Raw genomic sequence first — 25502 nt, 5'->3', positions numbered from 1 at the left:
GGCTCGAAGGCTTGAAGAAGACGGACGAGGCACACAGAAGATATCAGAGCTTTCAACGAACAACTTTCACATCATGCCGCCAAAGACCAAGTTTGACCCAACTCGCCCCGTCGACTTCACCACCGTCGCAGGCAAAACAGCAATCATCACCGGCGGAGCCTCAGGAATCGGGCTCGGCTTCGCCACAGCCTTAGCAACCCACGGCGCCCAAGTCTTCATCCTCGACATCAACGACGCCGGCGGCCGGGAAGCCGAAACCCAGCTCCGAGCAAAGAACTCCCAAGCCACATTCATCGACACAGACTTCACATCCTGGGAATCGCAACTCGAAGCCTTCAAACAGATCCTCGAACAAAGCCAAAACGGCAGAATCGACATCGTCATAACGAGCGCGGGCGTCGCCTCGCCGAACATCAAACTCGCCTGGCTCCCCGAGGAAGGCGAAGACCTCCCCACGGAGCCGAGCAAACCCCCTACGCCGGCGATATCTGCGAATTTGCTGGGGACGTACTACACGACCCACCTCGCTCTCTCCTCCTTCGTCCGTCAACAACAACGACAAAGCAGTCCCTCCCGCCCCCAACTCCTCCTAATCGCAGGCCTCCCAGCCTACTTCGGCCAAGACTTCAACCCCGACTACACCGCCTCCAACCACGGCATGCGCGGCATCTTCAAATCCCTCCGCCAACCCGACGTCGCGCGGAAATTCGGGGATTACCGGATCAACCTCCTCGCGCCGGCGTTTGTGGCTACGCCTATGCTCGCGGGTGTTGAGGAGATGCTCGTGTGGCGTGGGGCAAGGGTGGGGGAGGTTGGGAGTGTTGTGGAGGCGGGGATGAGGTGTGTTTGTGGGGAGGGGGGTGGTGGGAGGGCGGTTTGTGTGGGTGGGGCGGAGGAGGGGAGTGGAGGGGCTTTTGATGTTGGGGATGATGTTGAGGGGGGGAATGGGGTGAGGATTGTGGAGAGGTTGGAGGAGGGAGTTTTTGGGAAGATGTATGGGAATGCTACTTGACATACATATGTGGGGCGGCGAGGCTTCGGCGGTTCTGAAGGAGGGTCGCGTACGGATGTATATGAGTTCGTGGGTTTTGTCCGCGTCTCCGCGTCTCCGCGTCCGCGTCCGCGTCCGCGTTTCAGGCTGGAGATATGAATGAACAATGATTGAATGGCGATGTTTATCCATATGGCATTACGGCCGAGTCCTCGCCCGTTAGACGTACATCAGATATGTATCCTATCGCCATTGCGACGCAGATATGCCACGCGGAAACTAGCGGCCGCCGCAATGCACTGTTCCTCTCTCCAACGGCTGCACAATGCTATGTCTGGGTACAGTAAAGTCCGCTGGATCTTTGGGGATACGAAGTTCGTCTCGATTACAATCACGAAGACGTTCCTTTCTCGAAAGAGCTTTGCTCGATCAGCACAACGCCATTGGAACTACATAGCCCAGACTCAAGCACTTCAACGTCTTCAAACGACTTCGCTAGAACTTCTCCTCAATAGTCACAGTCACTGAAGACTCCATTCTCGACTTTGGTATCTCCAGGCTCCAGTAGTCTCTCAAGCCCTCTTAGCAGCTTTCGAAACCGAAGTGGTAACGAGCACCGTTTCCGCGTACAACAAGACAGGGCTCCAGTTATCGTAAACTCCGAATTCCCTCACGGATATAGGCTGGAGTTTAGCACGTCGTACACATCGAATGTATCGAGTCGTGTGGCGAGGTAGGAGGCACTCGCTGCAGAGTTCATCAATCATGTCTCCACCTTGCAGGCAGTCAATGTCTGCGTCGTCTCGTTCTTGTTGGTTTTAAAAACTTCTCTCGACAGAAATCCTAATCTCTCCCTCAATCGCTTCAACACCACAAATTCATTCTCCTCACCACACCCATCTCCTCCCGCCAAAATGTCCACCACCTCAACCCGCGGCGCCGCCTACTTCGGCACCATGATCAACGATTCGCGCAGCATGCGCCACCGCCAACTCGCCCCCAGCGCCGGCGTCCGCGTCTCGCCCCTCTGCCTCGGCGCCATGACCTTCGGGGAAGCACACGCCTACCGCTACGGCGAGATCAGCAAAGACACGGCCTTCGCCATCATGGACCACTTCTACTCGCAAGGAGGGAATTTCATCGATACCGCGAACGGATATCAGGCGGGGGAGAGCGAGATGTGGGTCGGCGAGTGGATGAAGGCGAGGGGGGTAAGGGATGAGATTGTGCTGGCGACGAAGTTTACGACGGGGTAGTAAGTCTTTCTTGCTGTTTTGAGTGGTTTGATGGTGGCGAGGCTGATGGTGGCTAGTATGAACCATGAGAAGGATAAGATCCAGGCAAATTTCGGCGGCAACAGTACCAAGTCGATGAAGGTGTCTGTGGCCGCGTCGTTGCGGAAGTTGCAGACGTCGTACATCGATATCTTGTACGTCCACTGGTGGGACTACACGGTCAGTACAACTTCCGAGCGAAGAGATCCGCATGCATATACTGACTTTCTCAGACCACAATCCCCGAACTCATGCACTCCCTCAACGACCTCGTCGTCTCCGGCCAAGTTCTCTACCTCGGAATCTCCGACTGCCCAGCCTGGGTGGTATCCAAAGCCAACCAGTACGCCCGGGACCACGGCCTCCGCCAATTCGTCGTCTATCAAGGAAGTTGGAACGCCGCGATGCGAGACTTTGAGCGCGACATCATCCCGATGTGTAAAGACGAAGGCATGGGTCTCGCTCCATACGGCGTGCTGGGTCAGGGGCAGTTCCAGACCGAAGCGAGCTTCAAAGAGCGCGAGAAGACCAACGAAGGACGCAAGTTCTACGCCAAAGTCGGTTCGACTAGAGAGGTGTCCAGAGTTCTGGAGAAGCTCGCGAATGGCAAGGGCGGGAAGAATGTCACAGACATCGCGCTGGCGTACGTGATGCACAAGGCTCCGTACGTGTTCCCAATCGTTGGCGCGCGGAAGCTGGAGCACATCCAAGGCAGTGTGGCGGCCTTGTCGATTTCGTTGACGGATGACGAGATCCGTGAGATTGAAGATTCCCATCATTTCGACCATGGCTTCCCTCATACGTTCCTGAGCGGCACTTTGTTCGACGATCAAGCGAAGCCGAAGCAGGTCGAAGGGCCGCAGGACGTGTTCTTGCTGAAGCCATTGGGCGAGTTCGAATGGGTGGAGGCGCCGAAGCCGATCAAGCCTTCCGGGCAGTAGCTTATTAGAACGAACATCGACAGGTTTTTTAGTTTCCAGTTCGACGCCCTCTGGCTGGCGTCCTCAAACATCAAGCGTGCTGGCGATTTTTCTCTGTCGTTCCTCATTCCACATTCTAGCAATCATCGACGCTGCAGCCTTGTCCATCACAGGAGACGCAGGCTCGACCACGCCAAGACGATTTCCATCTTCTTCGACCTTCGAATGCCCATCTGCTTTCTGCGTTGATGACCATCGCCTGAGCCGCAGAGAGGGTCCATCGTAAATTGTTGTTGAGGGACGTTCTAGTTTCGGTCCTAGCTCATCTTCTTCCTTGTCGGCTGCTACTGCTCTGGATCTTCGGCCACCGCAAGTAACCAGCCATTTGAAGAACGCACAAATCGCAGTAAAAGTCCCAGCTGTCCGGCTGCGCCAGAAGTGCATGCCCTTGGTGGTGTTGAGAGACCCAACGGGCACGAAGAACGGGACGCGGACTGTGGCAGTGACGATTCCAAACATCCAGTAGTGCGGCTCTGTGGGCATATTTGTCATGCCTAAGACAGAGGTCACGAAGGTGAGTGGGAGGAAGAAGATCGACACAAGCGTCAGCAGCTTGATGTTGTGGCCCTCTGCATGTGATAGTCAGCACTGATTCTTGTATTTCCAGCAGGGCGCACTCACGCTGTATTGTCGTCACGGAATTCTCGACACTCTTTCGGCTTTCTTGAATCGACGTCCCACTGAAAAGCTCCTCTCGCAGTCCTCGAATCTCGTCTCGTCGCTCGGAGTTTTCACGAACCACCGCTCGCAGTCTGTCCATCTCCACGTCGAACTTCTTGCGCAAATTCGCCAGCTTCTTCTTGTAATACTGACTCCTCTGCGTCTCTTCTTCTTTCAGTGGCCAGATGGTGTGATGTTTTCCTTCCCAGACGTCATCTGTAAGATTGTCGTCGTATGCATCGATCATCGCCTTGATCGATTCGTTCATGATGCCTAGGGTCTGGTATGCCCAAAACTGTCTCAAATGTCAGCACTGGTTCTTTCACTTCCGCGGAACCTCACTCACGTAGCGGCGAGTGTAGGTGAAGTCCGCATCTTCAAATTGGAGAGCATCCCTGATTTTCTGCTCAAACATGAAATCTGCTGGCGGTGTGATGAGCTTCGTGACCTCATGATACATGGCATCGAAACGAGCTTGCGCGTCTCGAAACTCGCTCAGAAGTGTGATCAGGAAAGCCTCGACTCCGTTGACATAGTGCTTGGTACTGTCGTGGACATGGGTGTTACTCTTCCAATCAGGATAGCATTGAACACTGAGCACCTGCCACGGGCCAAAAGGATCGTACGCGTAGCCGTACCTGTTCTTCGCTCGTCTTGAGTGGTTCGCCACCTTTCTGATGGGATCGCCTCCCAGCGACAGAGCGATGACGGAGCTACACCTTGTGATTTTGATCTGGTATGAGTCGCTGACATCGCGGTCGGCCATTTGCCATGGTTGCGGCTGACAAGTAGAACCTATCAGCGTGAAGTACTCGAAGTTGAATATGAAGCTCCTTTGGCGCCGAGGGTCGTCGTCAAAGGCTCCGTTGAAGCTTGCAGACGATGCACCTGGCACAACTAGACTTCGGAATAGGCCGTCGACATCGAAAGTCGGATTATGGACGTAGTGTATGGCACCAAACAGGATTGGACTTGGTTCCCGGACAATTGTGATACGCCCCACAGCGCGGCGAGCCTGTATCCAAGGTTAGCTGTCCGTGAATTCAAGATCATGTCGTCAAGCAAGATGTGCTTAGACTCTGCTGATGATTTCCATCACTTGCCTTCTTGGGGCTGTTGATCTCTTTGATCGAGTTCCAAATATGTAAAGCATTCGAAGGCCCGCTTTCACTCTCAGGAAGTTCGACTTGCAATGGCGCACCATCAGGCCCAACATCATACACTTGGTGATGGCTTAAATGACTTCGATCTTCCGCTCGGCCTGAATTGGCAGGAAACAGGGTCGGCTGCTGCATTCGCGCGGGCGAGTTAATGATACCGTTCAGAATGATCCTGCCAGCATCCGTCCATTTGTGAGACCGAAGGTGGTCGCGTAGACCATCGTGCTCAAACAATCGATGCTCCAGCGGCTGCTGGACGTACAAGTTCTCGTCTTCATCGTCTTCAGATTCTTCACCAGTAGCTTTAGACGCCGAGGATGCTTGCAGGGTTGAGAGGCCGGTGGAGAATCTCGTTTGTGCCTCGGACAGCGTCACAGAAGGTCGCGGAGAGCGTTGCTCTCTCGACATAGAGCGCGGTGGCAGCGAAGGCACTGGTGTTCCGCTTTGTCCAGCAGTCGTGGCGGCAGACGCTAAGCTCTGTGCAAGAGCTTCGTGTGCTCTTTGAAATGTGTCCAGATATGCATCACGGTGAGCATCAAGTTGTCTGAGCAGCTGATCAATCTGAGCTTGTCTCTTCATGGCTTCGGCGTGCGATGTTGAACGCAAGCAGGAAGCTCAAAAGCATGTTGTACAAAGGAAACAGAAAGAGAATATCGGAGAGGCTGAAGGCGACATGGTACAAACTGGGCGCCATGAGGTGACATTTCTCGGGCTGCTCGGAGCAAGCAGAGCCGCAAGGACTGTGGCCTATCAATCTTGCAGCGGCCTGATGGCTAGAAGTTGCTGTGCATGAAGAAGCACTCAGCTGTTCGCTTTTGACGGCTGGGCGATGCCTTTTAAGTGGAGTTTTATCTTGGCAGAGGAGCAAAGGCCGAGCTGAAAGGCGCTCCGGGGTACCCGTGGGGGCCGAAATCTTTCCATTCACTTAGCCTTCGCTTGAGTCAGCAATGTATGAGTTGTTGTCGGAGCTTCTCCCGGAATTCTTGCGTTAGGATGGCCTTGATTCGGATATCCCGTCGTGGTTGTGATGAAGAGAAGAGAAAGTGGGTTACGTGTAGGAAGGAAGTAACAATGTGGTCAGCTTCAACGGCACCGAGACCGGCGTTCTTGCCGCTCATATATATTAAAAGAGGAGGCAGACATCGGCCTCAAGACATCGCAGCTGAATTACTTGTATGTTGTTGGAGGGGATTCTTCCAACGTACTAGAAACCTCGGAAAGAGCGCTACCATCAAGGACAAGAATCACAAGACAGTGGCTCTCGAGGCCAAAATCAATCGCGCCGAAGCCGGACAAACCTTGCTCAAGCTACTGCATCCAGACATCACTTGTGTACGACAACTCTCGACTTCATGATAAGACCGAGTCAACTCCACCATTCCGTTCGTAAGCGAGTACCATGACGGCCATCATCGACTCCCAGATCTTTGGCAATGTATTTTCGACTCCTGAAATCTCATCGATATGGTCGGATCGGCAAAGGACCCAGTACTATGTGGACTTTGAAGCGGCTCTTGCAAGAGCACAAGTCAGACTGAATATCATTCCTCAGAAGGCGTGTGATGAGATCGTCAAGCATTGCACGGTCGATCAGCTGGACCTCGACGAGTTGAGGAAGCAAACCGAGTTGATCGGGTATCCAGTGTTGCCAGTGGTCCAACAATTGGTCAAGAAGATCAATCGCGTCGAAGATGGCCTGGGAGAATGGATTCACTGGGGAACGACAACACAGGACCTTACCGACACTGCCACGGTGCTGCAGCTAAGAGATACATTGATCCTGGTCGAGCAATCTCTGGAGGCAATCATCACCGCACTGGTGCAGCTATGCGAGAAACACAAAACAACACCAATGGCAGCTAGATCAAACCTCCAACAAGCAGTGCCCATCTCTTTCGGCTTCAAAATGGCAAGACTCCTCGCAACATTCAAACGCCACAAGCAAAGGCTCCAAGAACTGAAACCTCGACTCCTGATCGCACAATTCTCAGGTGCAGCAGGCACACTTGCAACAATCACCGAAGAGACATCCTATGGCAAACCCCCTGAGTCGGACGAACCTCTCGGCATCAGATGTCAAAAGCTCTTCTGCGAGGAGATCGGCCTAGCTATGCCTGAAATCGCCTGGCATACCGAGCGAGACAATTTCGCCGAAGTAGCCAACTTCCTCGCGATCCTCACAGCGACCTGTGCCAAATTTGCCACAGATCTCAAACTCATGATGCAGTCAGAAGTCGGCGAAGCAAGAGAACCATACGTAGCGCACAGAGGAAGCAGCAGCACAATGCCGCAGAAACGAAACCCAATCGGTAGTGCATTCATCTGCTCAATGGCCAGCAGCGTCCGAACCATGGCGAATGGAATGGTCGAAGCGATCGTGGCAGACCATGAACGGAGTACTGGACCTTGGGAGATCGAATGGATTATGCTACCACAGATTTGTGCCTTGAGTCATGCTTGTTTGAAGCATACGCATTATTTGCTCAATAATCTTGAAGTCGACGAGGAGGGAATGAAGCGGAATTTGGCTTCATCGAAGGGAGCAATTGTGTCCGAGGCGGTGATGATGGGGCTGGGCAAGTCGATTGGCAGGCAGTATGCGCATGACCTGGTGTATGACCTTTGTCGGAGAGCCCAGGTGGAGGACAGATCCTTGCTTGAGTTATTGAAGGAGGACGACGAGATCAAGAAAGCTGGCTTGCCAGACGAAGAACTGGAAAGGCTGTGTGATCCAGCAAACTACCTGGGCTTGAGCAAAGAGATGGTAGATATGGTATTGAAGGACACCGCATCATAACTACCTCATGTCAGCATCAGTCCATGCATCTCTTCTCACTTGCCACTCCCCTTCGCCGCTTCGGCCTTGTCGATCAACAATCTTAGAAACGGCTTTTCCGTCCCATCATATCCAGTCCTCCTCATCCACCCTTCCAAACTCTCAAGCTCAGGATGGAGCTTCCTAAGCGCCTCAAAATCTCTCTCTACAAAAACATCTTCTCCCCACGCCGCCCAGGTCATCGCAAAGTTTTCCCCCAAAGTGATCCCTTCATCGTCGCCAACAACCAGCGGGGCTGTACCTCTAGCTCCCATGGCCTTTTTCCATTCTTCTGTATCCATCGACAAGAACTTGGCAGGAAGGCCTGTGACTCTGGTGAGGGTCTCGGCGATCTCGGGCCCTGTGGCGTAGTGAGAGCCTGGGTAGAGAGTCTTGCCGGACCAGCCGACGGGGTCGAGGAAGATTGCGAGAGCGTATGCTCCGATGTCGCGGATCGTTATGAAGGGAATGCGAGCGGTGGGTTTGATCGGAAAAGGGAAGACCCTTGTGCCATCTGCGGTGATTTGTGGTTGGAACATACCACCTAATCAAAGTCGGTGCCTATGATAGGGCAGGCATAGCGGTTGCCGAGACTTACTCTGCAGCATGTCTGTGTACGCTGGTGGGTTGTATATCGTCCAGGCGAGATGTCCCGGAGAGAATTCGGAGAGCTGGCTTCTCAAGTAGTCGCTGAATCGAGCTTTCGCACTGGAGTTGCGTGTCAATATAGTGTCGGTATTGTACGAAGGGAGTACCGGAGCCAACATACTTTGCATGGTGGGCGGCGTATCTTGGGTTAAAGCACGACAACTTGGTGTACGAATGTCAGTACTACAAGATAGACTCAATGGTCTAAGACATCCAAGGTCTTGAATGCGCACAGAACCGAGTCTTACCTTGAGCAGATAATCCGTTCCACTCCACACGAAGTGTCGCAGTCCAGGGACTCGCACAGCTACTTCGTAGATGCCGACCGCAGCAGCGAGCTCGTTGGCCTCATTGACAGTAAAGCCGTCCGTGTTGACATATACGCCGTAGCAGCCTTGAAGCGCAGAGCTAACAGCGTCTCGATCTGTAAAGGAGCCTAGAGACGTTCAGCCACGTCAGCATTGTTCACGGTGACATCCAAGGCATTTCTGTCCGCTAGATGGAGTCACCTTTGACAACTTCGACGGGTAAGTTCTTGAATTGCTCCTTAACTCTCGCCTTCTCTGGGTCTCGTGACAACACACGGACTGAGAAGTGCTCCTCCGAGCCCAAAAGCGCTTTCACGACTTCGAAGCCTTGAGCACCGGTACCGCCAATGACAAGGATGAGGTCAGACATTTTCGTAGATTGAATCAGCAGATGTAAAAAAATTGGTGCTGAGTATGTCGCTTCAATTGCGACGTGCATAGGTCTATATACTCTTGCTAGCAATGCGTTTCTTGTTCTCTCGTTGTCCACAAATGGGCCCAGGATTGCGAGTGTCGATTAGTCGTGAGGACGTCCGAAGACCTTCGCTTTCAAATCATCCCGACGTCTCTGTTTTGATTTGATCGATGATTGTGTCCGAGCCCGCAAACATAATCGAAACAGGAGACGGTATTACAGGCGTAGTGGACGGCGCAAGGCTGTGTTGGGGTTCGCAGCCAATGAGAGCGCTGGGTGCTTACGCTACTGCATGTGCGGGCGCTTGTGCGGGATGCACTAAGCCAGGTCCCAGGCTTTGATGCGAAGTTTAACATAGATCGAGCCGAAGTGCGGGTAGCATTACTCGTAGGACAACTTCGTCGTACAGCAAGAGTTCCGTCGAATGATCACGATGAGGACCTGCTGAGCGTCGAATCCAAGGCCTATCACAGCCCGTCCAATGTTGAATAGTAAACATCTGCAACGAGGTAAGTCTCTGACTCTTCATGCATCTTCACCTACTTACCGGCAATTCTCCATCGCTTCGCATGTTTACGCAGCACACGCTTGAGAGATTCGAACCCATGTTTGTACTTAAGTCCCGCGGTCTCCTTCCAGAACTTCTGCTGCACCTGTGCCGCTTCAAACAGGCAGTTGGGAACGAACAATGTCAGAGAATCAATATCAATGTCGTCCACATTGTTGTAGAGCAGATTTGATAAGCGAACGATCGGATCAGAGATAGATCTCAGTGCGTCTAGGGCCGAGGTCTTGCTTTCTGCATTTGCTCCATCCAGTTTTTGTTTGTAAAGTTTCATGAGTGAGCTGTGAGGCGTCAGTTACATATAAGGCTACGACTTGAGAAGCGATACCTGCTGCAGACCCCGATGGCAGGGCAATATTCTTTACTGTTCTCCACGTTGATGTCTGACAGCATGACAGTGTTGTATGCCTGCAATGTACTACCAAGCTGCTCCCTTTCCCGTACATTGAAGTCCGAGTCACTTGATGGGGAGAGTATATGAGTGAGGACTTGCCCGGCAAGAGAGCAAGCTTGGCACAGTCGTGCTAGTGACCCAGCCGTGACGCTTAAAGGCCCCAGCATGGTCTGTGGCGTTCGGACATTGGCGGTCTGGTCTAGTGTCAAGATCATTTAGAATTTGATGCTGAACCAATAAGACTTACCTCTTGTTCCAAAAACGATTCGGGCATGGGAAGTATATCTTGTAAACTTGGCGCTTTCACGACAAACACATCGTCAGCCTCCACAAGACCGATGTACCTTTCCACGATAAAGATGCTCCACCACAGTCTTCGCTCTTCTTCTGATTGTGCAAAAGGATAAGACCAGAGCGAACTCAAAGTCTGATCAAGACCAAGAGCACGGGCCGAGACTCCACAGGCCTTAACAGAGATGGAAGCTACAGGACCCAAGCCATGGCCAAGTTCGTAAATCGCCACCAACAACCGAGCTTGAATAAGTCGTACCGTGACAATTCCAGCTGACTCGAGATGTGCAATGGCAGATTTTGCAGTAAGATATAGTAGAGATCTCATTTCCTGTATTTCATCTCCTGGGGCTTGTGAAATAAGACGCATGCACGATTGCAGGACAATAGCGTCTGCTGCGGAATCAGTCCATCTGTTCGTGAATTGCTGATAAAACTTGGCTTTCGATATGAAGGGTAACATAGGATGGGCCGAACGAAAGTAGATGTCTGCTGTGCTCCGAGCGTCATCCACGTCGCCAACCAGGGGTTGCAGCTTGTCGTAAAGATTGATATCTATTGTCGAAGGACAGCTGAGGACGAAGTGCCTGCCGGCGAGTCTGGTCCAGTCTAGCGTGCCCTAAGGCTTGAACATAGTCATTGGTGACAGCCTTGCCATAGCGACATTTGCGGCCGACACTGACGATGTCTTAGCTGAGCACCTTTGGAAGCTATGCGTATCTGTTTTGCTGACTTTTTGTATGTCGAGCATGCCGGTAATGACCGATCGCAGCGCCGCTTGCCGTTCTTACAGGATATACAAGCACCATGGTCCATGGTAGAAAATCGAGACAGCTTTTCAGTCTTTCCCCTTCGCGAGGTCGTTTTTTGCCGCCCACAAGGAGCCAGACCGAAATCAGATATCCAATGAGGATATTGATGGCGCGTAAAGACGTCGCACGTGGTTGATGGCTGAAGGAGGAGGATAAGGTGTGAAGACAGCCGAAGACCAGACGTTGCAAATATGGTGAGCAAGCGGCTTGATTACTCACTGCAATCTTGTTGAGTCTAGCGGTGATGGTCTGCCCTGTATTCGCTGAGACAAGCTGCTGCGCACAAAAGTAACATCACCTCACCTCACTGTATCTCGCCCTTTGAAGTAGACGAGCATCCCATCCACGCTTGGGTTCATCGTCCAAAAGTACGTCCTCTTTCAGAGACATCTGTCTCCCCTTCGACTCTGCTTTTCGACTACATGTACTTCCTTCTCCAGCCTCGAGCTAAGCTTAGCGCCCCTCAGGCTGTAGGCTCGCTCCCCTGTGGATACCAAAGCGCTTGAGAGGCCTTCTCGCCTTTCAACTCAAAGTCTCTGTCCTTGCCCGCATCCTGATCCACAGATTGACAATTCGAGAACAAGACCTGCAAATCGCGGTAGGTGAAAGTGCCTCGGCCGTGGTAGTGCTTTCCCAGTAAAGGTATAGTGGCATTGTTGGCGATGGGGTTGTAGTGGAATTCACCAGAACCGACTGACCTACGTTGGAAGATTATGAGAAGAGTTCTAGCTCGGCCTTCGGAATTGCCAAAGGTCTACATCGATGGAAGCACCACAGGGTCTCTGGTATCCTTGACTAGCGAATAAACTTTCTGACACGTGGGACCAATTTGCATAGAGTTGATAAGGCGTCCCGCGAGTGGGCGAGACTTGGAGTTCCATACACAGCCTCGATCGGTCGTCAACTTTATGTTGTGGAGCTTTCGCATCTGTGAGAATACGAGCGGAACTTGGGGGCCGAGATTGGAAAGCATCGCGGGAAATAGTAGGATGACATGCGTTCCGGTCCAGTGCACGGGAGTTCCATGGCGATCAACTCGCAAAAGGAAGACCCTGAATTCAGATGGCAGGATTTCGGGCTCAATATCAGCCATGCATACAATGGAAGGCCTGAGCAACTTTATATAGATACCGCTGTTAGCTTCTTGCCGTATCATTGTATTATCGTTGGGCAATGTACGCAGTTGACTCCTCGAAATTCAGGATATTCATCAAAGGAGGCACTTCTCTCGCGCTGCAAACAATGGCCCCCAGCCTTATCTTTATTGTCTTGTTTTCTGCGACAACATGGATGACTTCGACAAACGGCCGTCGAGAAGCTGGCAAAGGCCATGCAACGGTCTGTGGCACATTCATCCCGGAAGTTTCTGGAGTGGCCACAAAATCTATGCGTTGCACCATAACGATTCGTATCATCCAGATCTGTTCCGCTTCGACCCCGATAGATGGCTCAACAAGGACACAGCTGCCAGAACCAAGACTACCTGGGCACCTTCCTCGCATGGGGCAAGAAACTGCATTGGTCTGAATCTTGCCATGAACGAAGTGCTTCTGGCTATGGCCACGGTCTTGTGGCATGGGAATTTCCGCACCGCTGGAGATAAGAACCTTGCAGCTATTGGGGAGGGTCGTGCTGATTTCGGGCCTGGTAGGCATCGTAAAGGCGAGTTCCAGACTTTTGATACATTCGGCACGTCGACAGATGATCCTTACTCGCAGTTTAAAAGGAGGGCAACGAACTGAGTGAACGTAACGGCGTAATTGAGCAACGACGCCGTGAAATTTGTGCTCCATGAATCAACAATTTCCTCGTTGAACGCGGTCCTCTCGGAGCAGGTTCTTGCCACATTGCAGTAGCGTGAAAGTCACGTATGGTTTCTCGCCTTTCACGTGGGCGGGTTCAGCCCATCCGCTTGCCTCGTTCGAAGGAGCGATCGCCGACGCCAATGGCAAGGCGAGCCAGGCAGGATACGTAGAGTGCAGTAGCTCGCATTTAAATGTCGATAGCCCCCGGATGGAATATTTGTTGGAAGCCTCATCTAGGGCTGCTATCCGCTAGTCAATAAGAGCGGATTATTGCAGCTTTGTACAAGTCGGTTTCCCCCTGTTTTAAAGCAACTGTTCTGTTTGCACTCGAAGCTACCGGATCCTTGATCGACTTTGTTCGGATGTCCAAAATGTCTGACAAGAGCGAAGCCCGTGACTCAAGTCCGTCTTCACCAGTCGCTCCTGTGGCTCCTGCTGATCCACCTGCGCCGCCAGACGGTGGACTCCAAGCATGGCTTCAGGTCGCTGCCGGCTTCTTCTTGTGGTTCAATTCATGGGGTGGGTTGACTCTCGATCTGAAGTCCCGTCTAATGCGTACAACATTTTTGCTGACTCGATGTAGGTTTTGTTAATACTTTTGGAGTCTACCAAACGTACTACGAGCTTGACCTCCTTCGAACATCATCCGCATCAGACATATCATGGATAGGCTCCTTTCAAGTGTTCTTGCTCATGGTGAGTTTGGTGGTCATCATCTTTGAAGTACTGATCGTGGCTAACTTGGCTCGTGTCAGTTTGGCGGGTTCCTTGTTGGCCCTTTGTACGACATGGGATATGTCCGCCACATCGTCGCCGTGGGAGGTTTCTTCGTTGTGTTTGGACAGATGATGCTCAGGTGAGGCACCTCCGTGGATGACATACAGAAACAGACTGACCGGACGTGTCAGTCTTTGCACCAGCTATTGGCAGGTATTTCTTGCACAGGGTCTTACGCAAGGATTAGGGGCCACCATGTTGTGTACGATCTCGTCCGTGAAACTGGATCCAGTACGGATTCGCTAACTCGCGGTACAGTCCATCCCGGAGTGGCTGTTCTCACCTCTGGCTGGTTCAGCTCACGGCTAGCTCTGGCTGCTGGAATAGCAGCGGCTGGAAGTGGAGTAGGAGGAAATGGCGATTGCGCCTGTTGTCGAAACCCAATCTAATTCCTCCAGGCGTAATCCTACCCATCGTGTTCAACCGACTTGAGCCACAGATTGGCTTTGGATGGGCCACTCGGGTCCTTGGATTCATATCCTTAGCGACAATGACTTTCACTGCTCTGGTGGTGAAAGCGAAGTCACTTCCCCCTGCTCCGCGACGATTCTTCGACCCTGAATCATTCAAAGACTTAGCCTATGTCCTAGATCTGGTGGGGTGCTTCTGGATCTTTCTCGGGCTTTACGTGCCATCCTTTTTCGTAAGAAGCCCAATCCCTGGAGGTTCGTCATGCATGCTGACCAGGATGGAATTGCTAGATCGTACTGTATTCCGTACAATCCGGCTTGTGAGTGGAGTAAATTCCCGTTCTGGGTTATTCGCTAACTTTGCAGCACTACCGGGAGTTTCAGCGCCTACCTGCTCGCCATTCTGAACGCAGGTTCGATCCCCGGACGCCTGCTGCCCACAGCTTTGGCCGGAAAGCTGGGCGTGTTTAATGTCTTGACGCCATGCGCAGCAGCTGCAGCAATCATCTGCTTCTGCTTGATCGCGGTAATGAACGCTGCAGGCATCATCGTCATTTCCGTGTTCTTCGGATTCTTCTCGGGATCACTGGCTGCCCTGGCTCCGATGTCTCTGGTGGCACTGACCTTGCCCGACCGCAAAAGGATTGGAACTCGCTTGGGAATGGGCTTTGCAGTTGCTGGGGTTGGACTGCTCATCGGAAACCCCATTTCAGGCGCGATATTGGGCTCAAGCAGGTTCACTTGGGCTTGGGTATTTGGTGGACTGGCCATCGCAGTCGGCGCGCTCGTGTGCTTCTTGATAATGATTGTGCAGCGGAGACGGAAGGCATGAGGTTACCTGTTCTGTTGAATGGCAGGATAAATGCCTACGGGATCCTGTCAGCGGCTCAATGGAAAGATGAGGTAGCAACAATCACATTCGCAAGGCTAGCACAAGATACGAGCAGTACTTGCTACAGCCTGCTTCGGTCGACAATGAACATGTCTCTTCAGCCATAAGAAAATAGGGTATGCCTGTGCTGTCTCTGAACAGAAGTATGGAGATGAAGGGTCAGTACCTCCGTAGCAGCATGCATCAGCAGGATGAGAAAGATGCTGGAGCGACGGAAATGAAACTGCGTGTCAATGATAGCGGAAAGAAAGGAAGACCACCGAAAGGAGTCAGCTCGACATCTGACTATTAAAGTTTTGATTAAACACTTTGATTCAGCTTTACCCGCGCGCCACGTGCCGGCCCCACAAAGCTTCACTTCACTTCACCTCGCTCCGTCTCCATCCCCATCTCCAATTTAACCAACGCCCACACCACCCCTCCTCACACACTCAAACCATGGCAGACCCCTTCGAAGTCCGCATGCGCTTCACCTCGCAACTCCAACACCTCAACGCAAGCACAACCTCCGCCGTCAAAGCCGCAACCTACGCCCTACGCCATCTCGAATTCAGCGACGACCTCCACTCCTGCATCCTCGAACAGCTCGAGCGCAACAACATGAACAACCGCGCCAACATAATGTACTTCCTCCCGGCCCTCTGCGACACGGCCAAAGCCCACAACGACCTCAGCTACGTGCGGATGATGGAAAGGGATATCCTGCGGATTATTGATTTGGTCGCGCCGGATGACGGGAGCGGGGCGGCGAATGTGAAGGTTGTGAGGAAGGTGTTAGGGCAGTTGCAGGGGAAGGGGGTGCTTGCGGAGCAGACGGTGCGGGAGCTGGAGGAGTGTATCGCGGGCCGGGACTCGATGGGCGGGGCGGTGCCGTCGCCGGGGACGCTCACGCATCCGTCTGTCGCGAGAGAGATCGCGGCGGCGGATGGCGCGGTGGGGAGCGCGGTGCGGTCGACGCCGCATTCGGTGTCGAGGGACGCGGCGGGGTATCCTGGGGCGGGGATACGGTTGGATAAGAGACAGATTGAGCAGCGGATCGAGGAGGATCGGGAAAGGCATAAGCGGGCGAGGGAGGGGATTTGGGCGGTGGCGCAGCCGAGTGGGAATTTGGCGCTGGATGCGGAGTTTGAGAGGTTGTGGGAGGAGGGGAGTGAGGTTGATGAGGATGATTATCAGATTGCGCTCGAGGAGGGCGAGGAGAGGAGGAAGCATTTGGAGTTTGATGATTATTGAGAGGAATGGCTTTGACGTGGGGTTTTGATGATTGGGATTAGCGAGGCGTTGGTGGTGCAAGATGGCCCGAAACAGTAGTCTGCATTGGTATGAATCTGTCTCGAGATACTTCGAATTGAACGTGTGATCCACTCGAGATCATAATCCTCGCCCAATCTTACCCATCCTCTCATGCACCAGTGCAACTTTGTGCACAACGGACTCTGAAAGTACACGCTCAACTTCCCACCTCAACAAGCAAACCACATCTGCCTTCTCAAACGCAATGGCGCACTCGAACAGCTCCCTCCTAATCTCAGAAGGCCTCACAGGCAATCTGATCCCCCGCTCGACCACGTCCAAAAGCATCTCAGCGCCATAAACAACCTGCAGCACCAACTTGGAAACATCAGGCTTGCTGCTCCAACCCAAGGCTCCATCAGGATGCGTGTCTGCGTATTGGGCGAGCGTTCGCAAGCCTGCCAGGACCCACGAGCCAAGATTTTCCAGCAGTCTTCGGGAGATCGCAATCTCTGCCAGCTTTGACAAGACTCGCGTCCATACACGGATTTCTGAAGCTTCGTCAATGTAGAGGTTCTGCTTCTCTTCCACGAACAGTGCAGTATCGCCGTGTGAGAGCGCTGCTAGCTGTTCGGCTACCGATCGTGATGCAGTATCAGATGTGCCGAAAGCTCGTTTGAATCCCGTGTGGGCCAGGATCCAGCTCGATGGCCACCTGTCAACGGAGAACGCGAGAAGTTGGCGACTGGCCGTGATGGGCTCCAGATCAAGCACTTTGCCTGACGACCCAGCTGCCAGGATTCGTTTGGTGACCGCAGCCGCACGCAATCGTGTGTCTTCATCGTCGTCGTTGAGGAGGTCATAGACGCCTATACAAAGCCGGGCCAACTGGTCGTGGAAGATTGCACTCCTGGACAGCATGATCCACAGATGGTGTAAGCGATCAATAGCAGATGCTGCCGCTTCTCTCATATGCACACCGTGACCGTTGACGGCAGCAACACAGTCATCCACGAAGGAAACAATATCTGCCAAGACGTCTTTTTCCCCTTCTGGCAGATTGCCTGCACTGTTGTCAATTTCGATGGCCCGTATTTGCAGCCATTGATCTGCATATCGCTGGTTACAGTCGTGTTCCGAGAGATAGGGTCTTGGATCAATCGACTTGCTGCTCATCCGTGTAAGTGACGACCAGTCATTGGGAGTTAACGTCAGCAGAAGTCGCTGAGCTTCGCATTTGAGGTGAATCCCAAGGTCGCTGCGAATGATCTCTGCACAGAGCGAGTGTATACGACTGACTGCAGGTCCATGAGAGGCAGGCTGGAGCGGATTGAGCGATCTCAGAAAATGTTCGCACGCATTCTGATCTGTTTGGGCAAGCCTCAAGGCCCATCGTATGAGCTCAACCTGACCATCGTCAAGGGAAGTTTCTTCACCACAAGAAATCCTCAGAGCCATCAGGCGAGCCATAGCCTGTCGCAGTACAGCTTGTGATGCATGGTCAAAATCATCAGCAGAGATCGCTTGGATCAGTTCGCCAGTCTGCAAGTCGAGGTCTTCTAATCCAACGGACGAAGATAACTCCGCAAAAGCTCGGACAACATCGATTGCGGCAGCTCTCGTCACAGGGCAGCCTGACTGTTGGGCGAGAGACGATATCTGCACCATGAATTCCTCTCTTAAACTACGAATGTCGTCCAAAGCCAGGCCATTTGTAGGCGAGGTTGTCTCACTTGAGCGCTGAGCAGCACGCCTCAGCCTGGTGATGAAATGCTGCGCTGTGAGGAGCGCCCCACGTAAAGCGTTCTGACTGGCCACGTTGTCAATAATGAAAGTTTGGACGTTGTTCAGGGCCTCGAGGGGTTCTTCTCTTGCCATCAAAGCAGCAAGCGATCTTGCAGCCTTGTCTCGAATGTGCCACGACGCACTGGCAGTGAGACTCTCCACAGCTCGCTTGGCAACATCGAGCCGATAAAGCGGTACCTGAACATGCTGCAAGAGCTGCAGCGCGGGGAAAACTCCCTCGAAGCCAGTCGACAAGCCAGTCTGTGCCTGATTCGAATTGGAGAGTAAGTCGAGGATCACATCAATCAGCTGTGGGTGTTGGTGGATGGATATCAGTTTTTGAGATGCATCGTCATCCCCGAAGGGCGACTGGTCTGTTCCCAGCAGGCGATCAATGACGGCACGGAAAAGCATCAGCCCACAGTTGCGGACTGCCCAGACATCTGAGCGCAGTGCATCAGCCGCAAGCTGCAGGGCACGTGGGACATATTTCTCAGACTGCTCGCCCAGCCTGCTGTTCTTTAGCATATCTTTGAGACAGTTCATAGCATGAACTTGTGGTAGGCTGCCCTCTTCTGCCGATGCAGCATCAACCGGCTGGCGAGCGATTGTCTCGAGGTCTGTCACGGCATTCGAAAGTAGCTTCCCAGATCTGTCCGCGATCAGAATGCCGCACAGCAACGACGGTATCCCAGCAGAGCGTCGAGTATTGATGGTGACGTTCTTGCGCAGCATACCGAGCACTCTGGTGTACCAGTCCACCAGCATGGGGATGCCCATGGGAGATTTTAGGTCCTTGCACTGCATGCAGCAAGTCATCCATGTCTGGGCAACGGTGGAGAATGCGCCACGATGCCGCAGTTCAGCAAGCTGGGTGAAGCAAAGGTTGCTGATCTGCTGCAGTTCGTGTTCGTCGACCTTTCGAGATGCTACTACGCTGCTCATCAATAGACTAGCTTCTTTAAAAGCTCTCCAACAGTAGCTGAGGGTCTCTTTGGTCGAGTCAAGGCCTTCCACGACTTCGTCAGGCACGTAGCCCTCGGGTGCATCATCGCAGAGCACAGGCTTCACGACTTCCCATATTTGCTGCAAATCATCGCATAGTCGAGGACTTGGAATACTTGCTGTGCCTTGTGATTGATTCACGACGTATCGAATGCTGGTGAGTAGCCCGTGCATTGGGTACTTGGCAACTGCTTGTGCAAGGCTTCCCCGAGCAACAGCCAACGTTTGCTCCAGCCGATCCAGGAGGTGTTGAGAAATTGTCTGTTGCGACGTTTGTGCGCTCGAGTCCTTTACTGCACGATGTTGGAGAGCATAAACATGAGCGACACCATCCGCATGATCCGCTCTACCAGTTGCTAGCATCATTTCTTCTGCACGCTCAAGGAATGAAGTCAGGCTGTGGTGCAATTTGTTATCCGATGCAGTACAGGCAAGTCCTAGAATAGAAGATGCGGTCTGCCTCACATCGTCGAAGGGGTCCAGAACAAGATCCAGTAGCGGGCGCTGCATTTCCACGGTGATGACTTGCATTTGAAAGGGCCATCTCGTGCCGCTCAACGCCGATTTCGAGTAGTACTCCTCGGCGATAGATTCGTCGAGTCCAGACCTGGTCAAGGTGCTCAAACATTTCAACGCCGAGATGTGTCTTTGGTAGCTCGCCGTCGGTCGTAGCTGCCAGCACAAGAAGTCGAGCAGCCACTTGAGAAAGTTTCGGTGATCTGATAAGCGCTGTTCAGTCATTTGCTTTCTATTCGTCACTTCAGTCTCATGGTGACCGCTGATCGTAATGGCTTGTCGTGCCAAAGTCGCAGTGATGCTACGAAAGCGGTCGATCAGCTTCTGAAAAGTGCTGAAGACATCGCCTCGAAAGTCGGCGTCGACATCAGCAAAGACAACATCTAGTGCTTTCCGGATCAGCCTTAATGCTTTGCGTGAGAATGGTCTGGTCGCGGCATGTGATGTGACCAGAAGGTACAGCCCGGTCACTCTAGCAGACCGGGAGCTGTGGAAGAGCAGGTTGCCAATGTATCCAACCGGGACACGCAGAGAGTTATCATGTCGCGATATCGAACTCTCGTCTGTCTCTTCAAGTAGACCGAGCTCTTTTCCAGTCTGTAAGGCAACGTAAAGAAGTTCATCGTTGGTCGCATTCGATCGCTCGTTCACGTTTGGAAATACTGAGTCGTGCACACCTTGGCTGTACAGGAAAGACGCAAAGTCGTTGAAGTTGCGCTTGAAGACAATTGGAAGGACATGAGCTCTGAGGTCATCGATATTGACTGATCCACGAACGAAGGCGTGTTGAAGAGGGTCGATCCATATGGGTGGCCCGGGTGCTGCTCCAGTTGGGATGTCCAATTTGTCAAGGAAGATCGAGACAAGGTGAGCAATGGTAGAGCCGAAGTCACCAAACCTAAGCCACTTGAACAAAACAAGCAGAAAGTTCTCTGACTCCGAACCTGATTGAGAGCTGCTGTAGATCCGACGAAAGATCCGAAGAACATCATCGTTGCTCAGCACATCTTTGACGAGCATGTGTGAGAGAAGCTGTGCGCCCACTTTCGCTGAGAATGCGTCGTCGTAGTTGAACAAGGCCGAAACAAGCTTTTGAGCTGCGTTGATCTTCACGCTGCTCAAGTCCTGTCCTTCCGATTTCTTCAAGGCATTGGTCAAGGTCGCCAAGAGTTGCCGGGACGACTTGGGTCTTGCGCCCTGAGCATGGTTGAGGTAGAGATCGAAGGCCCGTTCCCAAGCACCGTCTTTCCAGGCAGCCTCCCGTATAACTGGTACCGTCGACTCGAGGGACTGGTCAATCAACGAGCACAGAGTATTCCATGCTGCCACTCTGTGGGTAACACTCAAGTTTAAGGCGGAGCTTGTGTAGAACGCACGAGCAAGGAGAGTCTTGAAGTCTCTACTTACCTATCAGTCCCGCCTGTTTCTGAATATATGTTGTCGCAATGCTGGATTGTGCTTTCCTTACTTTACTTGCTTCTCATCGTTCGAACCCTCCGTTGGTGAGCCAGACGGCACGAAGGAGCGTATGGACCGCGATATCTGCTTTAGCCGTTCCTCCTTGAGCAAAACATCGACTGTATCATGTTCGCCTATCAGCATTGTGAGAAGGTGATGACATGTTTGTCTCTCGATGGATTAGGAGCTTGCATGTGAGAAGCAAGTCGTCGAAATTTTGGCTCGGCTATGTTGCCCTTTTCAAAGACTGCTTTTTGAGCCTTGTAAACCTTATCTACAGTCCTCGAATTCACTGCGATGCGATTGACAGTTGGTCAGCATAATGGAAATTGTCATTGCTGGATGGAATCACCAACCATACGCATACACACGCAACTGAACATGTCAACGCGATCAACTATTCCTATACCATCTCTTCAACCATCTATGCAATCTTCGCTTCAAGGTTTAACTGGGAATTAGTTAGCATCGGCAGCGGGCCGAAAAAAAAGACAGGCCGATCATCTGCAGGCCGACTTCATCAACTCCATCAACTCCTTTCATCATCACCGTCTGCCTCTTCTCCATCCAGCCTGTCTTTCATTTCTGCGCGCGAATCAACCCTCCTTCGACCGACTGTATCATAATCACGATGGGTGTCTGGGACGCCTTCACCGGCCGCAAGGCCACCCAAACCGCATCGCCAGCGCCCGACTCCTCCGACGCCGCACACCAACAACCCACCATCCAACCCACCTTCCAAGCAGACGATGTAGGCTCCTTCATCAGCCAGCCCGGCGCATTCGACCCTTCCGCGCTGCATCCTCTAGCCGGCCTTAACCAAGACACCCTCGACTACATCAAACTCGACGACGACGTCCTCTCAGATCTCCCCGGTTCCCGATCACTACTGCCATCGCGAGGATGGTCAGACGATTTGTGTTACGGCACCGGCGTCACATATCTTACCGGTCTGTCAATAGGTGGAGCGTGGGGTCTGGCGGAAGGGTTAAACAGATTGCCGTCTACGGCGCCGCCCAAGCTTCGCCTGAACTCGGCCCTGAACGCTATCACGCGGAGAGGACCGTTTCTGGGTAACTCGGCGGGTGTGGTCGCGATGATGTACAACGGCATCAACAGCACGATTGGATACTACAGAGGGAAGCACGATGCGATGAACAGCATAGCAGCGGGTGGCATCAGCGGCATGATATTCAAGAGCACGAGAGGTGTGCGGCCGATGATGATCTCAGGTGGTATTGTGGCATCCCTGGCAGGTGGTTGGGCGGTGAGTGCGGCCAATGAGAAATTTCCGCTGTAAACATGCTGACATCCTATCTAGCTAACCCGAAAGGTTGTTTTCGACGAATGAGGGAGACCAGCAAGCTTTTCACGTCTACCTTTGGGTCTATCTGGCAGTTGGGATCTCAAGCGCGGAGTTTCATGGGTTGCAGGGCTTACCTGCGCGTCCTGCTGGCCATTCAGAGCAGTCGATGGGCAGTGGGTGATGACGCTCAGCGAATGATAGAAACGTGTAGTAACAGATCAAGCATGGGCATGGCGACGGCGCTTGGGAATAATACCTGTACAGTGATTATCTCTCCTCTGCCTCAGTGGTGTTTCTACTTCCCAACACTCGTTTCCTTTGGTTCAGGTGGATCTCGCTCACGCCAAGATGAAATTCGTCTACCTACCAGCGCTCCTCGAAGCCGCCCTCATTCTGCATATATAGCACAGGTATGCCTCTCACTCGCAGATATCCCCAAATGACAACACACATCCAAGCTACTCAAACAGCAATCAAGACCACAGCATAGGTACGAGAGACGGGGGTTAGCACCTCGAAGTGAATACATCTAACCCCCTTTCAGAACACACCAGCCTCACACGCCATGGCCGCGCCAAACACCCTCACGCAGGGCCCCTGCGAGGGCCTCCAGGTCGAAGAATCGGCCTACCTCACCCTCCACAGCGCCCCGGCCTGCCCCCGCTTCCTCGGCGTGAAGTACACCACCCTCCCAGGCTGGTGGTTCAACTTCACCCACACGCCGCTCTCCCGCTGGTTCTACTGGCCCGGCGAGAAAGACCTCTACCCGCTCACACGCGAGCTGTATCGCTGGGCGGTATACCATCAAGGCGTCCTACCAGGTGAAAAAATCACCTACGACAGCGCGGAGTTCGCGGAGGTGCTGAGGCAGATCCACCAGCGCCCGGATTTCATCCGGGGTGAGGATGGGCTGTTCAAGGCGGTGTATGGTGTGAGGCCGCTGCCCGTTTTCACCTTCACCGCGGATGACGCGGTGGCCCGCCAGGTTGTGCCGTCGCCTCACGGGGAGGCCACGCTGTCGGAGACGCCATCCCCGCCGTCTATCTCCAGCGTTGGGGCACAGGCTACGCCACCGGCTATGCCACCGCCAGCAGCGTCCCCTGAGGATGTCGCGGGGATGGAGGCGGAGAATATGGACCTCGACGCCGATGTGATGCCTGACTTCACGGCTGAGCAGGCGGCTTTGCCGGCGGACGATGCTTACGTCGGAGCGCTGAGGCATCTTGATCCCGTCGATTACCGGAGCGTGACTATGCCATGGGGGACTGGCCGCGACTGGGAGGCGGAGCCGTTTTCGTGGGAGGGGATGTGAAGTTTGGGAGAGGTGAGGGCTTTCTTGGTAGCGAGCGCGTCTGGAGTTTGGGTCAGGGTCTTGGGAGCCGTGAGCTTGGTTCGCAGGCGCCGCTTTGGGAGGGTGCTTTTTACGCTTATGTGTTGTTTGCATTTCGCATGTGAATATCACATTTGTACTGGTCATTGATCTCGTTATGGGTCACCGTCGTCGAGCGCGCACAGAAATCTCACTCTCCCTCACACGCTCCCCTTATCCGACCCCTTCCCATCTTTCTGCAAATTCCCCTCAATCTCCTCCACCAACCGATCCCTCCCACCCTTGGTAACAACCACCGTCCTGACTCTGAACGTCCCACTCCAAACCCTCTGCATGAGCCCCGCCATAGCAGGCATACAAACACAGACAATACTGAAATTACACTCGACCAGACTCCACATGCCGATGTACTGAAAATCCCAGGTCAAATTCGTCGTATCGCCCAGCCGGACGAGGTATTGTAACCGAATAATCGAGCAAGCCGTGACGAAGAACCCACAGAGGAAAACGACAATAACGCCGAGTTTCTTCCACAGGTTGATTTCGAGATTGAGCAGGTTGCGGATGGGGAGGAGGAAGACGATGGCGTCGAAGGTGATGTCCAGGGCCGCGTAGACGTACGTGAAGGCGGAGAGCTGGATGCAGTGGCCTTGGATTGTGCCGGTGGCTTGGAGCCAGGCGTAGGAGACGGGCGTGCATTGGAAGATGATGGTGAAGACGCCGGTGGTGGAGATGGCGGTGAGGAGGGCGATGAGGATCCAGCAGGTGGTGCGGAAGCGGTGGGTTGTGGAGTCGGCGGTCCAGATGCGGAGGTAGAGGAGGAGGATGGAGATTTTGATGACCATGACGATTATGTTGTAGAGGATTTCGCCGACGTAGAACCACTGTGAACTCGATGTTACCTCTGTGGTATAGTAAGGTAGGTTGTGGACTTACTCGTAAGATCTCTACGATATTCGCCGTGGGAACCATGAACACGTCCAGACCAAGACCGTTCTGCACTTCCGTCTCTGCGCTGGCATCGGCGGGAACGAGCAGCACATAGCAGAAGAGCAGCGTCCAGTCATCCCATCCATAGCCTGTTCCGCCGAATAGGGGTGATCGTGAGAGGAAGCGAGAGAGCGTGAAGAACGTCGCGAATGCGAACATGGCCCAGCCTAGGCGTCTGGTCAGACCGCCTCTGTCGCGAGTCGACCGATCGCAGATATCCTCTAGGGCGTGCTGGAGATCTATTGAGTGTGTCAGTTTAGAAGTGAAAAGCACTGGGCTTGATGGCTGCTGACCTAGGCTCTCGCTGAGTGTACAGTTGGATGTTATGCACATCTCTGCCGTCTTGATGGCCTCTCCAGAACCGCACAAGCAGCCCTCATCGCCGATGCTACAGCCATACTGCGGAAAAGAGTCGTCCAGACACGATTGCTATAGCCATTCGATCAGTCGTGTTTCTATAGATCGTGAGGTTCAGCACTCACAGGACATTGAGGCAATCCAGCCAGCAGAGCCTGGTCAACCTGCCTTGTCTGAAGCGCATGTGCTACACTGCCTCCCAGGCTGAAGCCAGCCAACAACCATATGATGACCCGCATCCTATCTTGAAAGAAGTGTCAACTCAAACTCAACAGGTAAAAAAACATCTAAGAATGAAAAGAGCAGAGAAGAAAGATAGAAGAAG

At 53.1% G+C, this 25502-nt stretch overlaps 11 protein-coding genes across 11 annotated transcripts; 6 read left to right on the top strand and 5 right to left on the bottom strand.

Moving 5' to 3' along the window:
• Positions 1-73: 73 nt before the first annotated feature.
• On the top strand, positions 74-1012 carry M409DRAFT_25112 (uncharacterized protein; the record flags this gene model as incomplete). Its single annotated transcript, XM_033807545.1, has 1 exon — positions 74-1012. The coding sequence occupies one exon, from the start codon at positions 74-76 to the stop codon at positions 1010-1012; it is 939 nt and encodes a 312-aa protein (XP_033665608.1).
• A 956-nt stretch (positions 1013-1968) lies between these two features.
• On the top strand, positions 1969-3206 carry M409DRAFT_67817 (uncharacterized protein; the record flags this gene model as incomplete). Its single annotated transcript, XM_033817565.1, has 3 exons — positions 1969-2246; positions 2304-2445; positions 2499-3206. 3 exons carry the CDS (start codon positions 1969-1971, stop codon positions 3204-3206), a joined length of 1128 nt encoding a protein of 375 aa, XP_033665607.1.
• A 63-nt stretch (positions 3207-3269) lies between these two features.
• M409DRAFT_67816 (uncharacterized protein) lies at positions 3270-5644 on the bottom strand (the record flags this gene model as incomplete). Its single annotated transcript, XM_033817564.1, has 5 exons — positions 3270-3490; positions 3554-3814; positions 3867-4200; positions 4252-4920; positions 5009-5644. 5 exons carry the CDS (start codon positions 5642-5644, stop codon positions 3270-3272), a joined length of 2121 nt encoding a protein of 706 aa, XP_033665606.1.
• Positions 5645-6464: 820 nt separating this feature from the next.
• M409DRAFT_25109 (uncharacterized protein) lies at positions 6465-7862 on the top strand (the record flags this gene model as incomplete). Its single annotated transcript, XM_033807544.1, has 1 exon — positions 6465-7862. One exon carries the CDS (start codon positions 6465-6467, stop codon positions 7860-7862), a length of 1398 nt encoding a protein of 465 aa, XP_033665605.1.
• A 35-nt stretch (positions 7863-7897) lies between these two features.
• M409DRAFT_56524 (uncharacterized protein) lies at positions 7898-9206 on the bottom strand (the record flags this gene model as incomplete). Its single annotated transcript, XM_033813318.1, has 5 exons — positions 7898-8424; positions 8479-8588; positions 8650-8690; positions 8777-8964; positions 9038-9206. 5 exons carry the CDS (start codon positions 9204-9206, stop codon positions 7898-7900), a joined length of 1035 nt encoding a protein of 344 aa, XP_033665604.1.
• A 426-nt stretch (positions 9207-9632) lies between these two features.
• On the bottom strand, positions 9633-10871 carry M409DRAFT_56523 (uncharacterized protein; the record flags this gene model as incomplete). The annotated part of the gene is made up of 4 exons (XM_033813317.1): positions 9633-9750; positions 9795-10097; positions 10145-10404; positions 10458-10871. 4 exons carry the CDS (start codon positions 10869-10871, stop codon positions 9633-9635), a joined length of 1095 nt encoding a protein of 364 aa, XP_033665603.1.
• A 1728-nt stretch (positions 10872-12599) lies between these two features.
• Positions 12600-13055, top strand: M409DRAFT_25107 (uncharacterized protein; the record flags this gene model as incomplete). The annotated part of the gene is made up of 1 exon (XM_033807543.1): positions 12600-13055. The coding sequence occupies one exon, from the start codon at positions 12600-12602 to the stop codon at positions 13053-13055; it is 456 nt and encodes a 151-aa protein (XP_033665602.1).
• Positions 13056-13489: 434 nt separating this feature from the next.
• Positions 13490-15137, top strand: M409DRAFT_25106 (uncharacterized protein; the record flags this gene model as incomplete). Its single annotated transcript, XM_033807542.1, has 8 exons — positions 13490-13637; positions 13702-13814; positions 13874-13974; positions 14027-14097; positions 14154-14234; positions 14294-14538; positions 14597-14625; positions 14672-15137. 8 exons carry the CDS (start codon positions 13490-13492, stop codon positions 15135-15137), a joined length of 1254 nt encoding a protein of 417 aa, XP_033665601.1.
• Positions 15138-15517: 380 nt separating this feature from the next.
• Positions 15518-21338, bottom strand: M409DRAFT_67812 (uncharacterized protein; the record flags this gene model as incomplete). Its single annotated transcript, XM_033817563.1, has 3 exons — positions 15518-15549; positions 16592-21133; positions 21230-21338. The coding sequence occupies 3 exons, from the start codon at positions 21336-21338 to the stop codon at positions 15518-15520; spliced, it is 4683 nt and encodes a 1560-aa protein (XP_033665600.1).
• A 487-nt stretch (positions 21339-21825) lies between these two features.
• Positions 21826-22545, top strand: M409DRAFT_56518 (uncharacterized protein; the record flags this gene model as incomplete). The annotated part of the gene is made up of 2 exons (XM_033813316.1): positions 21826-22461; positions 22516-22545. The coding sequence occupies 2 exons, from the start codon at positions 21826-21828 to the stop codon at positions 22543-22545; spliced, it is 666 nt and encodes a 221-aa protein (XP_033665599.1).
• Positions 22546-23238: 693 nt separating this feature from the next.
• M409DRAFT_67810 (uncharacterized protein) lies at positions 23239-25416 on the bottom strand (the record flags this gene model as incomplete). Its single annotated transcript, XM_033817562.1, has 5 exons — positions 23239-23262; positions 24157-24714; positions 24767-25051; positions 25094-25249; positions 25303-25416. The coding sequence occupies 5 exons, from the start codon at positions 25414-25416 to the stop codon at positions 23239-23241; spliced, it is 1137 nt and encodes a 378-aa protein (XP_033665598.1).
• Positions 25417-25502: the final 86 nt, after the last annotated feature.

The sequence above is a fragment of the Zasmidium cellare genome (assembly GCF_010093935.1).
Source record: "Zasmidium cellare ATCC 36951 unplaced genomic scaffold M409scaffold_25, whole genome shotgun sequence".
Taxonomy (NCBI): Eukaryota; Fungi; Ascomycota; class Dothideomycetes; order Mycosphaerellales; family Mycosphaerellaceae; genus Zasmidium; species Zasmidium cellare.
This window is presented reverse-complemented; position numbering and strand designations above follow the sequence as displayed.